At 42.8% G+C, this 22,854-nt stretch overlaps 1 protein-coding gene across 1 annotated transcript in view; it reads right to left on the bottom strand.

Annotated features, from left to right (window-relative positions):
* LOC115788476 (chitin synthase chs-1-like) overlaps positions 1-22,854 on the bottom strand; it is a 46,938-nt gene that overhangs the window by 4,109 nt on the left and 19,975 nt on the right. Inside the window, 7 exon segments of the mRNA XM_030741512.1 lie at positions 20,450-20,560; positions 20,863-20,927; positions 21,087-21,109; positions 21,196-21,376; positions 21,459-21,737; positions 21,876-22,055; positions 22,204-22,372. Of these exon segments, the coding sequence (XP_030597372.1) occupies positions 20,450-20,560; positions 20,863-20,927; positions 21,087-21,109; positions 21,196-21,376; positions 21,459-21,737; positions 21,876-22,055; positions 22,204-22,372 (1,008 nt within the window).

The raw sequence follows: 22,854 nt of genomic DNA, 5'->3' as shown, positions 1-22,854 counted from the left end.
TGGATTATTAAACATTAGGTCTCTCTCTTCCAAGTCCCTATTAGTAAATGACTTAATAATTGATCAACATATTGATTTATTCTGCCTTACAGAAACCTGGTTACAGCAGGATGAATATTTTAGTTTAAATGAATCAACACCCCCGAGTCACAGTAACTGCCAGAATGCTCGAAGCACAGGTCGAGGAGGAGGATTAGCAGCAATCTTCAATTCCAGCTTATTAATTAATCAAAGACCCAGACAAAGTTTTAATTCTTTTGAAAGCACTGACTCGTAGTCTTGTCCACCCTAATTGGGAAAATCAAAAACCTGTTTTATTTGTTATTATCTATCGTCCACCTGGTCCTTACACAGAGTTTCTGTCTGATTTCTCAGACTTTTTATCTGATTTAGTGCTCAGTTCAGATAAAATAATTATAGTGGGTAATTTTAACATCCATGTAGATGCTGAAAATGACAGCCTCAACACTGCATTTAATCTATTGTTAGATTCAATTGGCTTCTCTCAAAATGTAAAGGAGCCCACCCACCACTTTAATCATACTCTGGATCTTACTCTGGACATATGGCATAGAAACTGAAGACTTAACAGTATTCCCTGAAAGCCCCCTCCTGTCTGATCATTTCTTAGTAACATTTACATTTACTTTAATGGATTACACAGCAGTGGGGAATAAGTTTTATTACAGTAGAAGTCTTTCTGAAAGTGCTGTAACTAAGTTTAAGGATCTAATTCCTCCATTGTTACCCTTTTCTGTGGCTCCTCTGAAAAGGAAAGCTTCAAATCAGAGTTGACCGCTGCGAGCCTGGAGAAGTGGGCTTCTCTCCCCCTGTCTCTTGTTGGGTGCATTAACCTAATAAAAATGAACATTTTGCCCAAATTTCTGTATCTGTTTCAACACATTCCTATTCTGATCAATTAAACATTTTTGTTATGCTGGATAAAATACTGATCCCCTTTATCTGGGGCAATAGACCCGCGTGTCTGAAGACTGTATCTCTTCAATGCCGGAAGGCGGACGGGGGGCTGGGGTTGCCAAACTTTCGTAGCTACTATTGGTCCTGTAACATTCTAAAACCTCTGTATTGGGTTAAAGGTACTTCCCCCAATGTAGGCCCATCCTGGTTACAGCTTGAGATATCATCCTCACAATATTCTCTTCATTCTTTAGTCCGTTCTCAACTTCCTATCTCTCTTAAAGGACTCTCGACAAATCCTGTCGTTCGTGATTCTCTCAGGATTTGGATCCAGTTTAGGAGACATTTTGGCATTCACACTGGTTCTATTTTTACCCCTATTGCTCACAATCCCCAGTTCCTGCCAGCATGCACGGATGAAGCTTTCCAGTTGTGGTCAGAGAAAGGCATCACGAGCATTAATGACCTCTATGTGAATGGAGTTTTTATATCCTTTCAGGCTTGATGGAGAAGTTTAATTTACCCAGTAGCCACCTATTCCGTTTTTTCCAAATCAGGCATTTTGTTCGTTACCTTTTCCCTCACTTTCCTGGACGCCCACCCGAGACCATGCTCGATGTCCTTCTTGCTTGCGATCCAGCTCAAAGGAGATTGATCTCTAAAATTTATACCATTATTAATTCTGCGACTGCTGGCCTAGCGAACTCCCTCAAACTCGCCTGGGAGCAGGAGCTGGCAATGTCCATTTCTGATGAACATTGGTCTCATGTGTTGAAAAGGGTTTATACCTCCTCTGTTTGTGCTAGGCATTGGCTTTTGCAGTTTAAGGTGCTACATAAACTCCATCTCACTAATGCTAGGCTAGCTAGAATTTTCCGACGTTCCGATGCGTGCGCCAGATGCGGTCACTCACCGGCTAATCACTTACACATGTTTTGGTCGTGTCCCAGACTGTCAGCCTTTTGGTCTGATATTTTTACTACACTCAGTCGGGCACTGGGAGTTACTTTTAATTTGGATCCCTCTCTAGCTTTGTTTGGAGTTTCCTTTGGTTCTCTGATGCCTGCATCCAAGCAACGGGTAGTTGCATTCTGCACCTTGCTAGCCAGGTGAGCAATTCTTTTGAAATGGAAGTGTTCTTCTCCCCCCACTCACAACTGGTGGCTGCGTGAGATTTTGAGTTGTGTTAAGTTGGAGAAGTTACGTGCTCTCAGATCTAGATCACTAAGGGCATTTAACCAAACATGGCTGCTGGTGCTGAAACACTTAGCGGAGTACAACATCTGTCCGGATTAGTGCTGGAGGGGATGGGGTGGACGGGCGGGATCACTCCTTTTTTTTTGTTTTTTTTTTGTTTTTGTTTTTTCTCGTATGTGTATATATCTATTTGTGTCCTTGGGTGCAGATACGTGCATGTATTCAAGTATGTGCCTATATGGGTGTATGGGTATGCATACGCATTTGGGTAGATACAAAGTTATTTGTGTAAATTCTACTTAGTTATTTATTTATTTTTGTGTGGCATGCACCAAGTGCTATTGATATGTAAGCCAGTTTAAGCCCTCGGGTGCTTGGTTTGGAGCCCTTGCATGTGTGTCTCAGGGTGTGTGTATGTGTGTGTGTGTGTTAATGTGGTAGTATGGGAGGTATGAGGGTATATGTGAGTGTATACTTTCCCATTGTACTTGTCAAGTTTATATATCATTGAATGTTTTATAGGCACCATCCATACTTTAACTTTTTTTTACGGGGGCAGGGGGGGTAATTAATGTTCCCTGGTTCGTTACTTCTTTTCAGTTTGCCTTTGTATAATTGGCTTACAACATTACAAGGATTGGATATAATACTGAATTTAACTTTTCATAATTTTTTGCACTTTCTTTACGCATTTCTGTAATTTGGTAAACCTGGAAAACTTTAATAAAGAAATTTTGAAAAAAAAAAAAAAAAAAATCTAATTTCTTCATTATTATGCTCTTCAGTGCCAACACAATGCAGAGCAGCTACCTAAACTCTGCTCCCAGTGAGGTCGATTATCTCGTCAATAGTTTACATCCTCACTGCGTATAACTTTGGATACTGTGGCTCTCTGGCTACTCATCATTAATTGAAGAAAATAAGAACAACCCCAGGTTTCTTTTCAGCACTGTAGCCAGGCTGACAAAGAGTCAGAGCTCTGTAGAGCCGAGTATTCCTTTCACTTTAACTAGCAGTGACTTCATTGGTTTCTTTACAAATAAAATTTTAGACATTAGAGAAAAAATTATTCATAACCATCTCAAAGATTTATCTTCATGTTCAGCTGCTTTCAGCACTGCTGGCAGTTGTTTAGACTCTTTTGCTCCAGTTGATCTTTCAGAGTTAACTTCAATAGTTACTTCCTCCAAACCAGCAACATGTTTATTAGATCCCATTCCTACTAGACTGTTCAATGAAGTCTTTCCAATTATTGATGCTTCAATCTTAAAAATGATCAATCAGTCTTAGTTGGCTGCGTACCACAGGCCTTCAAGGTGGCTGTAATTAAACTGCTACTTAAAAAGCCATCACTTGACCCAGCTGTCTTAGCTAATTACAGGCCAATCTCCAACCTTCCTTTTCTCTCAAAGACTCTTGAAAGAGTAGTTGTAAAACAGCTAACTGATCATCTGCAGAGGAACGGTTTATTTGAAGAGTTTCAGTCAGGTTTCAGAATTCATCACAGTACAAAAACAGCATTAGTGAAGGTTACAAATGATCTTCTTACAGCCTCTGACAGTGGACTCATCTCTGTTCTTGTCCTGTTGGACCTCAGTGCAGCTTTTGATACTGATGACCATAAAATTTTATTACAGTGATTAGAGCATACTATAGGTATTAAAGGTACTGCACTGCAGTGGTTTGAATCATATTTATCTCATCGACTCCAATTTGTTCATGTAAATGGGGAGTCTTCTTCACACACTAAGGTTAATTATGGAGGTCCACAGGGTTCTGTGCTAGGACCAATTCTATTTACATTATACATGCTTCCCTTAGGCAGTATTATTAGAAAGCATTGCATCAATTTTCATTGTTATGCAGATGATACTCAGCTTTATCTATCAATGAAGCCAGATGACATCAACTAGTTAAACTGCAGGAATGTCTTAAAATTCACGTAAAACTGACATTCTTGTACTCGGCCCCACAAATCTTAGAAACACGGTGTCTAACCAGATACTTACTCTGGATGGCATTACGTTGGCCTCCAGTAACACTGTAAGAAATCTTGGAGTCATTTTTGACCAGGAAATGTCCTTCAGTGCACATATTAAATATGTAGGACCGCTTTTTTGCATTTGTGCAATATTTCTAAAATTAGAAACATCCTTTCTCAGACTGATGCTGAAAAGCTAATTCATGCATTTATTACTTCTAGGGTGGACTATTGTAATTCATTATTATCAGGGTGTCCTAAAAGCTCCCTGAAAAGCCTTCAGCTGATCCAAAATGCTGCAGCTAGAGTACTGACAGGGACTAGAAAGAGAGAGCATATTTCTCCCATATTGGCTTTTCTTCATTGGCTCCCTGTTAAATCTAGAATAGAATTTAAAATCCTTCTCCTCACCTACAAGGTCTTGAATAATCAGGCCCCATCTTATCTCAAAGACCTCATAGTCCCATATCACCCCAACAGAGCTCTTTACTCTCAGACTGCTGGCTTACTTGTGGTTCCTAGGATACTTAAGAGTAGAATGGGAGGGTGTATGGGCTTGCGAGAAGTTTGATAAGTACCTGTGTGGATTAGATCAGTTCAGACTGGCTACCGATCACAGACCACTAGTACCACTCGTTAACAGCTGGAGCTTAGACAATGTTCCCCTGAGATGCCAGCGTCTCCTAATGCGACTCATGAGATACAAACCAGAAGCTGTCTACATGCCAGGTAAAACCCTCGTAGTAGCTGATGCCTTGTCTCGTGGCCCACAGACTTATACCAAAGAAAAGACTGACACACACAGTGAGGTGGAGTGCTACATAGCTACTGTAATGCTAGGCATTCCAGCCTCTAAGGGTTGAATGGACAGCATCAAAGCAGCCACCGCAACAGATTGTGAACTACAAACTGTCATAAAGTACATAAGGAATGGATGGCCAGAATCCAGAGATAAAGTTCCACCGAATGCCAGAGCATATGCAAAAGTGAAAAATGAACTGTCAGAGACAAATGGTCTAGTAATACGAGGATGCAGGATTGTCATTCCAAAGTCACAAAGAGCAGAGATCCTCGAGAAAATACAGGGGTTGGACAATGAAACTGAAACACCTGGTTTTAGACCACAATAATTTATTAGTATGGTGTAGGGCCTCCTTTTGCGGCCAATACAGCTTCAATTCTTCTTGGGAATGACATATACAAGTCCTGCACAGTGGTCAGAGGGATTTTAAGCCATTCTTCTTGCAGGATAGTGGCCAGGTCACGACGTGATGCTGGTGGACGAAAACGTTTCCTGACTCGCTCCTCCAAAACACCCCAAAGTGGCTCAATAATATTTAGATCTGGTGACTGTGCAGGCCATGGGAGATGTTCAACTTCACTTTCATGTTCATCAAACCAATCTTTCACCAGTCTTGCTGTGTGTATTGGTGCATTGTCATCCTGATACACGGCACCGCCTTCAATTCAATTCAATTTTATTTATATACCGCCAAATCACAACAAACTGTCGCCTCAAGGCGCTTTGTATTGTGGGTAAAGACCCTACAATAATACAATGTTTGAACCATTGGATGCACATGGTCCTCCAGAATGGTTCGGTAGTCCATTTGGGAAAACAGTAAAAGTGGACTCATCAGAGAACAATACATGTTTCATATTGTCCACAGCCCAAGATTTGCGCTCCTTGCACCATTGAAACCGACATTTGGCATTGGCACCAGTGACCAAAGGTTTGGCTATAGCAGCCCGGCCGTGTATATTGACCCTGTGGAGCTCCCGATAGACAATTTTGGTGGAAACAGGAGAGTTGAGGTGCACATTTAATTCTGCCGTGATTTGGGCAGCCGTGGTTTTATGTTTTTTGGATACAATCTGGGTTAGCACCCGAACATCCCTTTCAGACAGCTTCCTCTTGCGTCCACAGTTAATCCTGTTGGATGTGGTTCATCCTTCTTGGTGGTATGCTGACATTACCCTGGATACCGTGGCTCTTGATACATCACAAAGACTTGCTGTCTTGGTCACAGATGCGCCAGCAAGACGTGCACCAACAATTTGTTCTCTTTTGAACTCTGGTATGTCACCCATAATGTTGTGTGCATTGCAATATTTTGAGCAAAACTGTGCTCTTACCCTGCTAACTGAACCTTCACACTCTGCTCTTACTGGTGCAATTAATGAAGATTGGCCACCAGGCTGGTCCAATTTAGCCATGAAACCTCCCACACTAAAATGACAGGTGTTTCAGTTTCATTGTCCAACCCCTGTACATGATGGACACCAAGGACTTACAAAGTGTAGAGACCGGGCAAACTCCTCTGTTTGGTGGCCAGGGCTCTCTACTGAGCTCAAAGAGACTGTAATGCAATGCCAAACCTGTCAGGAGCTGAGACGGACACAGCAAAAAGAGCCACTCATCTCAACATCTCTGCCTGGTCGACCTTGGAAATGTATCACACTCGACCTCTGTGAACACAACAAGAATAACTACCTCAAAGTATCAGACTACTACTCCAGTTTTATAGAGATACTGCACTTACCTTCCACAACAAGTACTCAGATTATTCACTGACTGAAAGCAATCTTTGCTAGATTTGAGATTCCTGATGAGATGGTGAGTGACAATGGACCTCAGTTTTCCAGTGCTGAATTCAAAGAACTAGCACAACAAATGGACATTAAACATTTAACCTCAAGTCCTCACCATCCTCAAGGAAATGGTCATGCAGAGAGAGCAGTGCAGACCGCTAAGAGAATCCTTAAAGAGGAAGACTCCCTCCTAGCTCTCATGTGTTATCGGTCAACACCCTGTGCTACAACAGGAGTCAGTCCAGCTGAGCTCCTCATGGGGAGAAAGATTAGAACAACTCTCCCCACCCTAGAGAAAAATCTTCAACCTAAATGGCCCAACAGAAAGACTGTTTTGCAAAGGGATGCTACTGAAAAGGCCAAACAGTCTTTTTACTACAATTGCCGCCATGGGGCCAGACCACTTTCTCCACTGCGGCCAGGTGATGCAGTTGTCACCAAGCTGGATCAGGAAAGGACATGGGTGACACCTGCAGTAGTATCCGAGGAATGTGTTACCCCGAGGTCTTACCTCATCCACACACCGCAGGGAACATTGTTTCAGGGAATCGCCGCCATCTTCGTCGGGAGCATTCCTCACAGCTTGCCATGGCTTCCAGTTCCCCCACCAGCTGAGTGTACTGCAGCCGAACCGTCCAAGTCTGCATGTACCCTCACTCTTGAGACTACCCCCTCTGACTCTGGTCAGGTTGTCACGCACACACAATCAGACTCACCAGTGCAAGTTCAAACCAGTTCTAGACGTGTGTGCAAACCAGTCATAAGACTGGACCTTTAGTGTCTGTCATCTACTATATGGCCTTTGGAGGGTGGGGAGGGAGCAGGGATGTGAAAGAGAAACCTAATGACTTAATATGTTGTGAATAATAGTAGAGCATTAATGCCTGTTCTGTGATGCAGTTTATTTGAGTTTTGTAAAAAAAAAAAAAAAAAAAAAAAAAAGACAGAGAGAAGACGTGCATTAAGTTTGGAGGGAATACTGCGTTTTGTTTTGAACCTTATTTTGCTGATTACAGAGTTATATGAACTGTTCCATATGATAACAAAGCATGTTACATAGTCCATGTTTGAATAATAATCTAGTGTGGAAATGAGCTATGCTAATGAACAAGAATCTGCTACTGTTATGATGCACTCTTGAAAAAAAAGAAAGAAAAAGGAGGAGATGTCATGTTATTGATTTGAAAAGTGTACTGTGAACTGCGGTTGTGTACTACACCATATTGCTTTATGGCACGCACACAAACTGTAACTGTTTACCCATTGCCTAGCTATGTTGTTGTGAGTTTTGCCAAACCATAATAAAAGGTACGTTATTCAAGTAAACTACCCCTCGATCATTCTACATCAGGGGTGGGCAACTCCAGGCCTCGAGGGCCGGTATCCTGCAGGTTTTAGATGTGTCTCTGCTTCAACACTGATAGGGACTAGAAAGAGAGAGCAGATTTCTCCCATATTGGCTTTTCTTCATTGGCTCCCTGTTAAATCTAGAATAGAATTTAAAATCCTTCTCCTCACCTACAAGGTCTTGAATAATCAGGCCCCATCTTATCTCAAAGACCTCATAGTACCATATCACCCCAATAGAGCACTTCACTCTCAGACTGCTGGCTTACTTACGGAGTTCCACATGGTTCTGTGCTAGGACCAATTCTATTTACATTATACATGCTTCTCTTAGGCAGTATTATTAGAAAGCATTGCATCAATTTTCACTGTTATGCAGATCATACGCAGCTTTACCTATCAATGAAGCCAGATGACACACATCAATTAGTTAAACTGCAGGAATGTGTTAAAGACATTAAGGCCTGGATGACCAATAATTTCCATCCATCCATCCATCCATCCATCCATTCTCTTCCGCTTATCCGGGGCCGGGTCGCGGTGGCAGGAGCCTAAGCGGAGAAGCCCAGGCTTCCCTCTCCACAGCCACCTCCTCCAGCTCATCTGGAGGGACCCCAAGGCGTTCCCAGGCCAGCCAAGAGATATAATCTCCCCAGCATGTCCTCGGTCTACCATGGGGCCTCCTCCTGGTGTGACATGCCCGGAACACCTCATCCAAGAGGCGGCCAGGAGGCATCCTAATCAGATGCCCGAGCCACCTCAACTATCTCCTTTCGATGTGGAGGAGCAGCGGCTCTACTCTGAGCCCCTCCCGGATGGCTGCACTCCTCACCTTATCTCTAAGGGAGAGGCCAGCCACCCTTCGAAAGAAACTCATTTCTGCCGCTTGTATTTGCAATCTTATTCTTTCGGTCACTACCCAAAGCTCATGACCATAGGTGAGGGTCGGAACATAGATCGACCAGTAAATCGAGAGCTTCGCTTTTACACTAAGCTCCCTCTTCACCACGACAGTCCGCTGCTTCCGCATCACTGCAGAAGCAGCCCCGATCCGTCTGTCGATCTCCTGCTCCCTTCTCCCATCACTCGTGAACAAGACCCTGAGATACTCCTCCATTTGGGGCAAGAAGTCGTTCCTGAGCCGGAGAGGGCACTCAACCCTTTTCCGGCTGAGGACCATGGCCTCAGACTTAGAGGTGCTGATTCTCATGCTGGCCGCTTCACACTCGGCTGCGAACCGTTCCACTGCGAGCTGGAGGCCACCCCCTGATGAAGCCAACAGGACCACATCATCTACAAAGAGCAGAGATGAGACTCTGAGGCCACCAAGGAAGAAGCCTTCCACCACCTGGCTACGCCTAGAAATGCTTTCCATAAAAATTATGAACAGAATCGGTGACAAAGGTCAGCCCTGACGGAGTCCAACACCCACAGGAAACGAATCCGACTTATTGCCGGCTATACGGACCAAGCTCTCACTGCGGCTGTACAGAGACCGAATGTCCCGCAACAACAGGCCAGACAGCCCATACTCCCACAGGACCTCCCAAAGGATATCCCGAGGGACATGATCGAATGCCTTCTCCAAGTCCACAAAGCACATGTAGACTGGTTGGGCAAACTCCCACGCACACTCGAATATCCTTGAGAGGATAAAGAGCTGGTCCAGCGTTCCGCAACCAGGACGAAATCCGCATTGTTCCTCCTGGATCTGAGGTTCGACTAATGGATGGACCCTCCTTTGCAGCACCCTGGCATAGACCTTAACGGGGAGGCTGAGGAGTGTGATCCCCCGAAAGTTGGAGCACACCCTCCGGTCTCCCTTCTTAAAGATATGGACCACCACCCCGGTCTGCCAATCCAATGGCACTGCCCCAGATCTCCTCGCGATGTTGCAGAGGCGTGTCAACCAAGACAGCCCTACAATATCCAGAGCCTTCAGGAACTCAGGGCAAATTTCGTCCACCCCAGGGGCCCTGCCACCAAGGAGTTGTTTAATTGCCTCACTGACCTCACCCCCAGTGATGGTCAAGTCATCTCCCTCGTCCCCAGACTCTGCTTCCACTACAGAAGGCATGTCAATGGGATTCAGGAGGTCCTCAAAATATTTCTTCCACCGTCCGACTATAGAATCAGTTGAAGTCAGCATCACCAGACCTGCACTATAAACCGTGTGAGTGGAGCACTGCTTTCCCCTCCTGAGTCGCCCGACGGTTTGCCAGAATCACTTCGATGCCGTCCAAAAGTCTTTTTCCATAGCCTCACCGAAGTCCTCCCACACCCGAGTTTTTGCTTCGGCCACTGCCCGAGCTGCATTTCACTTGGCCTGCCGATACCTGTCAGCTGCCTCCGGAGTCCCACAGGCTAACCAAGCCTGATAGGACTCTTTCTTCAGCTTGATGGCTCCCTTCACCTCCGGTGACCACCATCTGGTTCGGGGTTACCATCACGACAGGCACCAACCACTCTGAGCTCTGAGCAGCAGCCTCAACAATGGAGGTGCAGAACATGGTCCATTCGGACTCGTTGTCCTCACCTTCCCTCAGAATGCTGTCGAAGTTCTGCCGGAGGTGGGAGTTGAAGATCTCACGGACTGAGGCTGAGGCCAGGTATTCCCAGCGCACCCTCACAATACGTTTAGGTGCGCCAGGTCTGTCCAGCATCTTCCCCCGCCACCTTATCCAACTCACCACCAGGTGGTTGTTCGAACATGGTGTTCCTGCTTCTAAAATCAGATAAAACTGAAATTCTTGTACTCAGCCCCACAAATCCTAGAAACATGATGTCAAACCAGATACTTACTCTGGATGGCATTACTTTGGCCTCCAGTAACACTGTGAGAAATCATTTTTGACCAGGATATGTCATTCAATACACATATTAAACAAATATGTAAGACCACTTTTTTGAATTTTCCAATATTTCTAAAATTAGGCTCATTTCTCAGAGTGATGCTGAAAAGCTAATTCATGCATTTAATTACTTCTACGCTGGACTATTGTAATACATTATTATCAGGCTGTCCTAAAAGCTCCCTCACTCAAAAAAGTGAAATAGGTGGGTTGTGCACTTTATATTATTTTGATGTTTTCAGTTTACTTAAAATACATGTCTTTGTTAAGTTGAAATATTTTTTTCTAATAAAGTCCATGTAATTTTGTCTTTCGTTGTGAGTACAAAATAATTACGTGCTGGTTAATCACAAACCATTTAATTAAAATGAATTATGATTGCAATACTTGCTACACCCGGAAGGTGGCAGTAAGAAGAGGATTGAAGTGCTTCAGACTACGCATGTGCAAACTCTCTCTTTTTCGCTGCTTTTTGGCGGTGAAGTTGCTAAGTGCTAACGGTATTCATTTTCCGACTTGAGAGAGGTAAGAGGACATTTTTCATCCATACCTGTTGTAGTAATTTCATATTGGCCAAGATTAAATTTTGTGTTTGTGATACAACACTTCTATATTTCCAAAGTATTTGTGTTTCAGAGAGCAGCGAACAAGTGCACAATAACGAGCACCCCCCCCCATCCCCTAAACACGTTAACAGGGTTTTCCTTTTTTGTTTGTGTTTGATATACGCTATATTAGCTCTGAAAACTGCTTTAACTAGGTCAGTGTGGTTTGGTGAGTCATTTTACTGTCATATTCTATCCATGGATATTTTAAGAGAACGATTCTATCCTGTCTGAGATGTCAAGCGTTATTTCACCAGCGATTTATCCCATACCTGGCTGCTTCAAGTTTTCCATTGGCAGACTAGTGGGGGGGGCATGGCACTCATCAGTTTCGTGGCAGTACAACAGGACTGATCCACTTTTTGATGAATTTGAAAGTTTACTTTGTATATTTATGTACACTATAAAATCTTTCAGGGTGCTTTTAGCCAAATCTGTAAAGTGTTGTTTTGTTATATATATTTTTTCATTGAATTGAGTGCATGAAAGCCATGTTGAGGACTGACATGGAAGTAGATTTAAAGTAAATATCTGTTGTAGGACCCTGTACATAGCACACTAACGATTAATCTGTGAACCTGTTTATATATTTTTTTCTCTTTCTCTCTTTTTGTAATAATCCTGTTGCAATTTTTCAGGTCCTGATTTGATTTGAGTGAGTCCTGATTCTTGCTTCCACCTGCCTGCTCATTGCACTGTATAACAGGTATGATCACAACGAGCTACTTTAATTACTGTGAATTGAATTGCCAGAATTTTTATTTTAAGAAACATTTATCAGGTGACAGATTAATTTTCTTGCCCTCAATCTGAATGTGTGTTTTATTTTGTATTACATTAATTTATGGATCCTTTAAACGTGATGAATTTCAGATCCTGGGTGTGACAGCTGTTTCCTAACTCATTGATGTGGTGTAGACGGCACTGCTGAGCTTGCCCGTGGTATGTTAACAGTCAGACTTTTCTTTCTTAAAACCATTCTATAAATTGAGTTTCCTTTACCAATACATTCTTTGTGCATTTTTTGTTTGTTTGTTTTTGTTTGTTGTCAGTTGGTTTCTTTCTAATTTGAATGCTTTTAATCTATACATATTTAATTACTTTATATGTGCGTTTTCATCTTCTCCAGACTGACGCATTTGGATGATGGCTGCACCAGTAAAACTGCGGATTATCCTTGGTTCCAACAATGCTGAAAAACTGACCATAGAATCAGGCTTGCCAGCATCTGTTGAGGATCTTACAAATGAGATCAAACGTCAGTTTGATATAGAGGGGGACATTAGACTCCAGTACATGGACAGTGACTTTGACAACGAGTTTGTTAACCTTAACCAAATTTGTGACATTCAAGACAAGAGCACAGTGAAAATCATTCACTTGTCAGATGCTCTAGACCTCAGCCAAGGCAGCATGAATCAGAGTGGAGAAGATGCATCGTTCTTATCTTCTGACACAATAATACTCTCCTCTGATTCAGAATCTCCTCGATCATCACATTGGCCGACAGAATTCCAAATTCCAAAGTTTTCATATGACGTAGAGATGCAACTTCGAAGTGCAAACCAGGACTTCATATCAAATGGAGTTCTTCTGACACCCGGTCATAAACTTAAATCAGACATCTTGGAAAGTCTGGCTCAGGAAATCATCAAGTTCAAGGCAAATCCCTCAAACTTGGAAACTGAATCTGTTGCTGAAGCGTTGATCAAAGCACATCCATGTTTGAGAGAACAGGGATCCTTCAGTGGTTTCTACGGCTGGAAAATAAGCCTTAAGTATAAGATGGCAAACTACAGGACAAAACTTAGAAAGTTGGGGTGCCCAGAACTGAGCATCAATTCCCTCAAGCACAAACCTGCAGATAGATGTCAGCCTGCCTACGATGTCAAAAAACCGAAGTAAATTTTTGTCCTCCCTATCCTGCTGGAGAGACCCAGGACAGCCTTGAAGGGGAAAGATTGGCGTTGTTATCTGAGGTCAAGAAGAGACATAATGATAAAGTTATCAAAGAAAAGATGGCTAAGACGTTCGCATACAGAAGGCAGGAGGTTGTCAGAGACAAGCCCATGATGGCAGAGTTCAAGATCAGATGGCCAGGACTGTTCACTGTGGCAGAGGTATGAAATGCTTTTTAAATCAGCTATAGTCAACAATTTTTTTCAATTATGCTTTAATGGATAGTGACAGTGTAGAGACAGGGAGGTCAGGGGAGAGAGTTGTTATGGCTTCCAGTTACACGGGAATGTTAATCATTTTATGTAAAAATAACACAGCAAATGCTATTGTATTGCAGCACAGCCTGTTTTTTTGTACATTCTTGTGAGAGTATTTCTGTTTTAAATGTTAAATGTTTTATGGTTTTGTGGACATTATGTTTTCAGGTGGAAGCAGAATTTGTGAGGATCACTACTGCCCCCCTTGTCTCAAGGTTCCATGCACAGCTTGACCAACACACTGCCCAGCTCATCAAAGTGTTCAAGAAGAAAGGAGGCTTTGCAGGGACTAACATTAGCAGGATTTTGATCCCAATCACACAGGTATGTTTTGCTATTGGTAGTGAACAATATGGAATTATAAACTGATGTTGACTAGTCAGTTTTGACAAGTATGCTGACAAGTTAACAGTCAGAATAATATTTCTGTGTTTTTTTCTCTATTTAGAATGAAAGTATTGAAAAGAGAAGGGAGTGCATCCTGAGGGCACTTTGTATCTACCTCAACGAAGACCCGAACATCCTCTTCAAAGAATACCTGGTTTGTAATGTTAAGTTTATTTTCTACCTATAATAAATCAATTTTAATCTCTTTGGGGGTGTTCCCAAGACCACTGATGTTGGTGCCTTGGGTGTGGCTTCGTTAGTGCTTCATTCTTTTATAACGACTGCCAACACTAAGATATCTATATTAGATGAAATAACTCAGTTGACAGATTCATGCTAACCACTCTAAAATTTTGATGGAATCACTCGGCACTGCTTTATCTTATTTTTACACAAATAGCACTTTTTGAAGTATCATGCTGTTTTCATTCAAAGGAAACCTGAAAGGCAAAAGTTGTTCTTTGGAATTCTGCAAAATCTGTGATTTCATAGATTGATTGTCTTTTCTTTCTCCCCTATGTAAAGGATACTGATGGTACGGCTGTAGAGAGAGGCCTTGAGGAGCTTACCCTGGGCATCTACATCATCAAAGTCGAGGGAGGTGATGCCACCACTCCTCCAGCTGATGTTGGAATTGTCATTGAGGGTGTTGAAGTTCTACATGACCTGGGAGACGTCGCCTCTGCATGTGCACTCTTAATGGGTGCAATATATGCAATGAACCTCAGTTATCCTAAGGAACTGAGGTACTTCTTTGAAGTACTTCAAAAGCTCTTCCTTCAACTGGATGCTGTCAAACTTTCACCCAAGGTACAGATGCTCAAGAACAAACTGTTTGAATGAACCAAACATTGATTTGAATGCTCTGGTAAAAAGAAAAATTTTATACAATTTTTTTTTCCCTTCCACACTACTAAATTAAAGCATGTGTGTTGTTATAGTTTGACCATTATGCTGTCTCCAAAAAAAAAGAACTACAAGCTTCTTATATTGTTATATAATAGTATTGGCAAATTGGATGTTTTGTAGGATGTTACATTTGTTTATGCTGCATCAAGGTGGTTTATAATTGTTAATATTGGGTAACAATGCTGCAACACAAGTTGACATGTTTGGTAACATAATTACATTTCAAGATAGTCCCTCCACAATATTAAAATGAAAGTTGACAACATGTGTTGTTATGGTTGATATGGTTAGATTATTATGTTGTTACAAAAAAGAGAACTGCCTGTACAAAGCCTGTTCTATTGTTGGAATGCATAAATGCTGTTTACAACTGTTGGTGTCGAACCGCTGCACCCTAATGTCTGCTAAGGGTTATATTTTGGACCAAGTGGCAGCAAAATGTTAAATTAATATTAGTGAATAAAGGAAATAACAAAATATGTTGGTTGTATGAAATTCATTTATGTGGAACCTGTTGACAAACTAGAATTAGGTCAAACCAATTAGTATAAAATAAATTGGATGGAAACGTATTTCAATTAATTGAACTTAAATTTATTATTTTACTGCTATGAATACAATATATGTTTGAAGGACAAATGTAAAATATGTAGCCTGTAAATATATTGTTTATGTCCATGTAACATAACTAAATTTGATTGGATAAACTTAAATAATTCTTGTTAAACAAAAGTAATTTTATCTAGGTGGTACAATTCACATTGTGTTAATGTAATTAATGTAATTAATGTTAATGTGTTGTTTGTATATATTAGGTTTAGCTCTAATTTTGGACTTTATAAGTCCGCCTGCTCTGTGTCATATCACGTATGACAGACAGACTCTTTTTAATATCAGAATACAGCACTCTGGCTGTATTCTGACACCTTTTTCTCCCGACCCGACTTGGCCTCGGGAGATACTGCGTTTCCAGTGGGCCAGCTCAAACAAAGGACCCAGGTCACGGCCAAGGCCCCGAGGGAAAAGAGCCGGCGTAAGAGAGAGGCTGAGGCGCAGAGCGCACCAAACGCCACTGCCGAGCATCCTGTTGGCTAATGTCCAGTCACTGGATAACAAGCTGGACGAACTCAGGGCCAGGATACAGTTTCAGAGGGACATAAGGGACTGCAACATCATCTGTCTCACGGAGACATGGCTGACTCCCCTCATACCGGACCACGCCGTACAGCCGTCGGAGTTCTTCAGTGTTCATCGCACGGACAGAACGAGTGAGACTGGAAAATCAAGAGGAGGAGGTGTGTGCCTAATGATTAATAACAACTGGTGTGACAGTAGGAATGTTGTCCCTCTGAAACAATCATGTTCACCTAACCTGGAGCTCCTAACCCTGAAATGCCGTCCCCACTACCTGCCCCGCGAGTTTACGTCGGTCATCTTCAGCGCCGTCTATATTCCACCTCAGGCGGACACAAACACTGCACTATCCGAGCTACATGAGGCTATTTCCACCTATCAGGCTAACCAGCGTGATGCGGCTCTCATCGTAGCCGGGGACTTTAACAGTGCAAACTTGAAAAAGCTGATACCGGAGTTGATTCAACACATCAACTGCCCCACCAGAGGAGAGAGGACCCTAGACCACTGCTATTCTCCATTCAAAGATGGCTACAAAGCAAAGCCTCTTCCGCCTTTTGGGAAGTCTGACCACACCTCTGTACTTCTCATGCCGAAATACAAACAACGGCTCAGGCAGGAACCCCCTGCTGTGAGAGAAGTGACACGGTGGTCTGATCAAACAGAGGCCGCTCTGCAGGGTGCGTTGGATTCAACCGACTGGGACATGTTTCGCAGCAGCGCGGGCGGAGACATCGAGGAGTTTACGGAAACTGTTGTGGGATTTATTGGGAAAGTTGTTGAAGACACTTCACTTAGGAGGACCATCAGGACTTTTCCCAACCAGAAGCCGTGGGTGGATAAATCTGTCCGCGACGCCCTGAGGTCCCGCACCGTTGCCTACAACTCCGGCCTCGCCTCTGGGAACATGGAGGACTACAAGGTTGCATCATACAATGTCCGCAGAGCGGTGAAAGAGGCTAAACATCGCTACGGCCGCAGACTGGAACAGCAACTACAACAGTCTGACCCCAGGGGACTGTGGCAGGGACTACGCACCATCACGGACTACAAAGCACCACACACACACCCGGTGAGTGCCGACGCTTCTCTGGCTGATGAACTCAACATCTTCTTTGCGCGCTTTGAGTCGGGAAGCCGACAGCCTGCTGCGCTCCCGGCCGGAGGGGCGGAGACACTCACTGTGACGGAGCGCGACGTGAGGAGGGCGTTTAGACGTGTAAACACCAGGAAAGCGGCTGGACCAGACGGTATTAGTGGACGTGTCCTTAAGACCTGCGCTGACCAGCTGGCACCTGTGTTTACACTGATATTCAACCTCTCACTGAAACTGTGTGTGATTCCCACCTGCTTTAAAAAGTCCATCATAGTCCCAAAGAAACCACACCCCAGCAGCCCCAATGACTTCAGGCCCATAGCACTCACCTCTGTGGTGATGAAGTGTTTTGAGAGACTCATCAAGACATTCATCACCTCCTCACTGCCCACCACCCTCGACCCACTACAGTTTGCATACCGGCCAGACAGATCCACAGATGACGCCATATCCTTCCTCCTCCACAAGACCCTTTCACACATAGACACTGGTAAGGGGAACTATGTGAGAGTGCTGTTTGTAGATTACAGCTCAGCATTCAACACCATAGTTCCCTCCAGGCTGGTCTCTAAGCTGCTGGACCTGGGCCCGGGCCCATCCCTGTGCAGGTGGGTTCACAGCTTCCTGACCAGCAGACCACAGGTGGTACGAGTGGGTCACCTCACCTCATTCTCCCTCACCCTCAACACTGGATCCCCCCAAGGCTGTGTGCTCAGCCCTCTGCTGTACTCACTGTACACCCATGACTGCGAGGCCACGTCAGAGTCCAACGTCATCATCAAGTTTGCTGACGACACTGCTGTTGTGGGACTAATCTCTCACAATGAGGAGACAGCCTACAGGAGAGAGGTCTCCCGCCTGGAGAACTGGTGCCAGGAGAACCACCTCCTGCTCAACGTCAGCAAAACAAAGGAACTGATCGTGGACTTCAGCAGGAAGCAGCAGAGGGACTACCATCCACTTGTCATCAGTGGTGCTGAGGTGGAAAGAGTGGACACTTTCAAATACCTGGGAGTGACCATCTCACAGGACCTGTCCTGGACTCATCACATAAACATCACTGTGAAGAAGGCCAGACAGCGTCTCTACCTCCTCAGGCGGCTGAGAGACTTCAAGCTCCCACTCAAGGTGCTCAGGAACTTTTACACCTGCACCATCGAGAGCATCATGCGTGGGAGCATCACCACCTGGATGGGAAACTGCACCAAGCAGGACTTCATGGCCCTAAAAAGGGTGGTTCGTTCAGCTGAACGGACCATCAGAACCACCCTCCCCAACCTGCAGGACATTTACACCAAGCAGTGCAGGCTGAGGGCCATGAAGATCCTAAAACAGCCCAGCCACCCTGGACACTCTCTCTTCTCCCTGCTCCCATCAGGCCGGCGTTACCGCTGCCTGAGGGCTAAGACTGAAAGGTTGAAGAAGAGTTTTTACCCACAAGCCATCCGTCTGCTCAACTCTGAGCCCTAACTGGACCATTATTGCACAATGTAAATATTATAATTTAAAAAGTGTGTATAGTGTATAGTATATAGAGTATAGTGTATAGTGTGAATTACTTTTTTTTTTATTTTTATTCTTCTTATTTATATGTGTGTGTATATATGGTTGCAGGTACAAAATACATTTCACTGTGCATTGTACTGTGTATAACTGTGCATGTGACAAATAAACACTATCTTATCTTATCTAATACAAGTTCATAAAGTTAGATTACCTTAACATTTTTGCTTTTAACTAACATAATACACTTTCGTGGAACCTGTTGACAAAATAAATTTAATTAAAGCCAATGTTTCAATTTTTTGAGTGCTGAAAAGCCTTCAGCTGATCCAAAATGCTGCAGCTAGAGTACTGACAGGGACTAGAAAGAGAGAGCAGATTTCTCCCATATTGGCTTCTCTTCATTGGCTCCCTGTTAAATCTACAATAGAATTTAAAATCTTTCTCCTCACATACAAGGTCTTGAATAATCAGGCCCCATCTTATCTCAAAGACCTCATAGTCCCATATCACCCCAACAGAGCACTTTGCTCTCAGACTGCTGGCTTACTTGTGGTTCCTAGGATACTTAAGAGTAGAATGGGAGGCAGAGCCTTCAGCTTTCAGGCCCCTCTTCTGTGGAACCAGCTTCCAGCTTGGATTCAGGAGACAGACACCCTCTCTATTTTTAAGATTAGGCTTAAAACTTTCCTTTATCATCAAGCTTATAGTTAGGGCTGGATCAGGTGACCCTGAACCATCCCTTAGTTATGCTGCTATAGGCCTAGGCCAGGGGTCAGCAACCAGTGGCTCCAGAGCCGCATGCGGCTTATCCAGGCTTAATCTGCGGCTCTGTGTGGCTCGCGAAGGTAAATTATAAGTATCCAATTGATATGCATTTTATTTTTGTCAGTTCGTTTTTTGTTTTAAATTGGAACATTATTGTGATCTTGAAATATTAAAATAAAATCATTTTATTTATTTTATATATATATATATATATATATATATATGAGCTATATGAGCTACATTGTGCACCCTCAATATATGCGTCACTCACGGTAGCCGCTGTATTTTCAGCTCTCACTGTTTTGTTTTCTGTGGAAACCGGGTTCAAATGGCTCTTTCCGGATTACAGTTTGCCGACCCTTGGCCTAGGCTGCTGGGGGGTTCCCATAATGCATTGTTTCTTTTCATTCACCTTGTTTACTTTGTTTATACTCCACTCTGCATTTAATCATTAATTGTTATTAATCTCTGTCTCTCTTCCACAGCATGTCTTTTCTCTCCCCTCAACCCAACCAGTCGCGGCAGATGACCCCCCCCTCCCTGAGCCTGGTTCTGCTGGAGGTTTCTTCCTGTTAAAAGGGAGTTTTTCCTTTCCACTGTCACCAAGTGCTGCTCATTGGGGTCATTTTGACTTTTGGGTTTTCTCTCTATTATTGTAGGGTCTTTACCTACAATATAAAGCGCCTTGAGGCAACTGTTTGTTGTGATTTGGCGCTATATAATTGAATTGAATTGAATTGAATTGAATTGAATTGAATTGAATTGAATTGAATTGAATTGAATTGAACTGAACTGAAATGAACTGAACTGAACTGAACTGAACTGAACTGCTGGAGAAGTACCAAAGCTCATTTTAGTAACAAATATATAAAGTAGCAGTGCGCTCAGCTTTGAATCTTAAAAACATACAGGGTGCACAATCTAGCTCATCTTCACACACTTACTTTGTTTCTCAGCTCCCGCAGCTCATTGGCCATCTTTTTCTGTTGTTCTTTGTCATTGGGCAGAGGTTCAAGGTATTCTTTTTTAAGCTCTTCCCAGAATTTCTCCTCTTCCTGGAAAAGTCATAGAAACATTTTCAATAAGTTGCTTTAAACTAAAGAAATGGCAAAAAAAAAAAAAAAAAAAAAAAAGAGAGGAAAAATAACTTGCTGATTAGACATTTCTGCAGCATGTGAAGCATCATGAAATACAGAATTAATATGGCCATCTAAAAGCTCAGTAATTGTCATACATGTACGTATAAATGTCACATTATACATAAAGTGATCATCATTTTTATGGATTGAGTGATGATAAATTCTGAACAGGGATCATTTAAAGACAACAACTGAGATCATCATTAAGGCATCCACACCCGGTCAAGTGAGTCCTCTTCCAACGTCATATCACTGGACAAACTCTGTAGCTGTTCAACCCAACCTTTAGAAAAGAGCAAGGCAAAAATTATTCAAGCACAGCTGCATAAAAATATATGTATTCAGTACCAGTCAAAACATTGGACACATTCACCCATTAATATGAATGTGTGTGCCCAATTTTGATTGGTTTATATATATGTACTGAATTTCCTGCACTTACTTTGAACATGTCTTTCTACTTGCCTGAAAGAAAATTGGACAAAATAAACAAAACATTATTATCATACGTACTGATAGACTGACATTCATATTCCAGCTTCAGAACGTACCCCTGTTCTGCTTCTGAGATGCTCATGTCATCCACAGTAGTGTTTTGGGGTCGAGGTTGAGGCTGTTCAGGCTCTGGGACCATGGTTTCCTGGCTGCTGCTGACCTGTTCACCTTGAGATCTCTGGCTGGATTTTTTGTAGCATTTGACCCATGAGAAGAGCTGCTGGAAGAAGCTTTTGGCTGCAAACAGAAAATCAGCTACATTTCATTAAGCAGAAACAACAACTATGATTGCCATCTGATTCTGTCTGATATTTAGTACCTTTCTGTGCTTTTGTTTGCAGGCTGCTACTTGGAGGTGGAGCTGTACCAGCAGCAGGTTTTGTCTCCCTCGTGCCCCAAGACACATTGTTCATGTTGACCACGGAGTAGATGCTGAGCAGGAGGTAGGCACTGGGGATGCAGAGGATGTAGAGAAAGCCATAGAACAACAGAGGAAATTCCTGAGGATGCATTACTGCAGTGATTATGTAAATGATGGCCATAGAGATTATGAAAATGCTGCTGGGTGTCAGGATGGTTTTGTCCTTAATCATTGAGCCTGATGGAGGATACATGGAGGAACAAGATTTAGGGTTCAAGCAGGTGTTAAACATTTCACAAAACATTACACAAAATCTGAATAAAACAGACAAATAACTGCATAAGTTAAAGTTAAAACTGTTAAAAAATAACATACCAATAATAGACACTGTCACTGCCAACATAAGGAATGCATAAAAGACACTCAAGACTGCTGCAATGGTGATTTGAGTGTCTGATTTGAGCTTGAAGCAAAGACCCAGGTAGATGAGTGGAGGTATCACAGAGATGACCAGAGCAGCAGTAGAATCAATGCTAAACATGAAGGTCAAACTCCCTGTAGGACACAATGGACTGGGAATTTCAGACGTTTGTCTTGCCTTTTAAAATTTCATCTAATTTTTACATTTTCAGTTTTATGTACAATTCAGTGGGGAGAAATTCACATGTACACAGATTAGATAAAAAACAAAAATGACACTCACCTGCAAGCAAAAGACAGGTGGTGGCAGGCGCCAGGATGGCTGAAATGATGGCAAAGAGCTGGTAAAACATGAAGGGTTTTGACATGGATGGATTCCTCTTGGAAATAATTGTGGTGGAGCCCAGCAGATCCACAGCATTGGCCATTGTTGAAGGCCCCCATCGTCGACGCTGAAGGTGGCAAATTAACATGAGCATAACTAATAACACAAGAGCACTTTATGGATACTTTCTACTTAAAATTAAAAAAAAAAAATGTTGAAAAAAGCTTGCCATGCTGAAAAATTCAGCATGGCAAGCTTTTTTGGGTAACAGAATTTCTAAATCTTTAGACCCCTCAATTTTTATCAAAAATATATAAATTAATGTTAAAAAATTATGATTAAATCTCCCTCTCAACTATAAAATGGGAGCAAGATCTTTCCATCAACCCAAACGTCTGGACTTTCTGGACTGTTCAGGCAAGCACACTGAAAACTATATACATATTATTTGGTCTTGTACTGTATGCCTGTTCAAAGGTTCTGGCAGAGGATATGTCAAGACTTGCAGTATCCCAGCCTCACCAAAACTGTGCATATTAGGTGATGTAAGTGAATTAGTCATGGAAGCAAATAAATGTCACACAGTTCCTAATGCCTTATGAATTGCTA

Source organism: Archocentrus centrarchus, chromosome 11 (assembly GCF_007364275.1).
Source record: "Archocentrus centrarchus isolate MPI-CPG fArcCen1 chromosome 11, fArcCen1, whole genome shotgun sequence".
NCBI classification, from domain to species: Eukaryota; Metazoa; Chordata; class Actinopteri; order Cichliformes; family Cichlidae; genus Archocentrus; species Archocentrus centrarchus.
The sequence above is the reverse complement of the archived record's forward strand: the minus strand, read 5'-3'. Positions and strand labels throughout refer to the sequence as shown.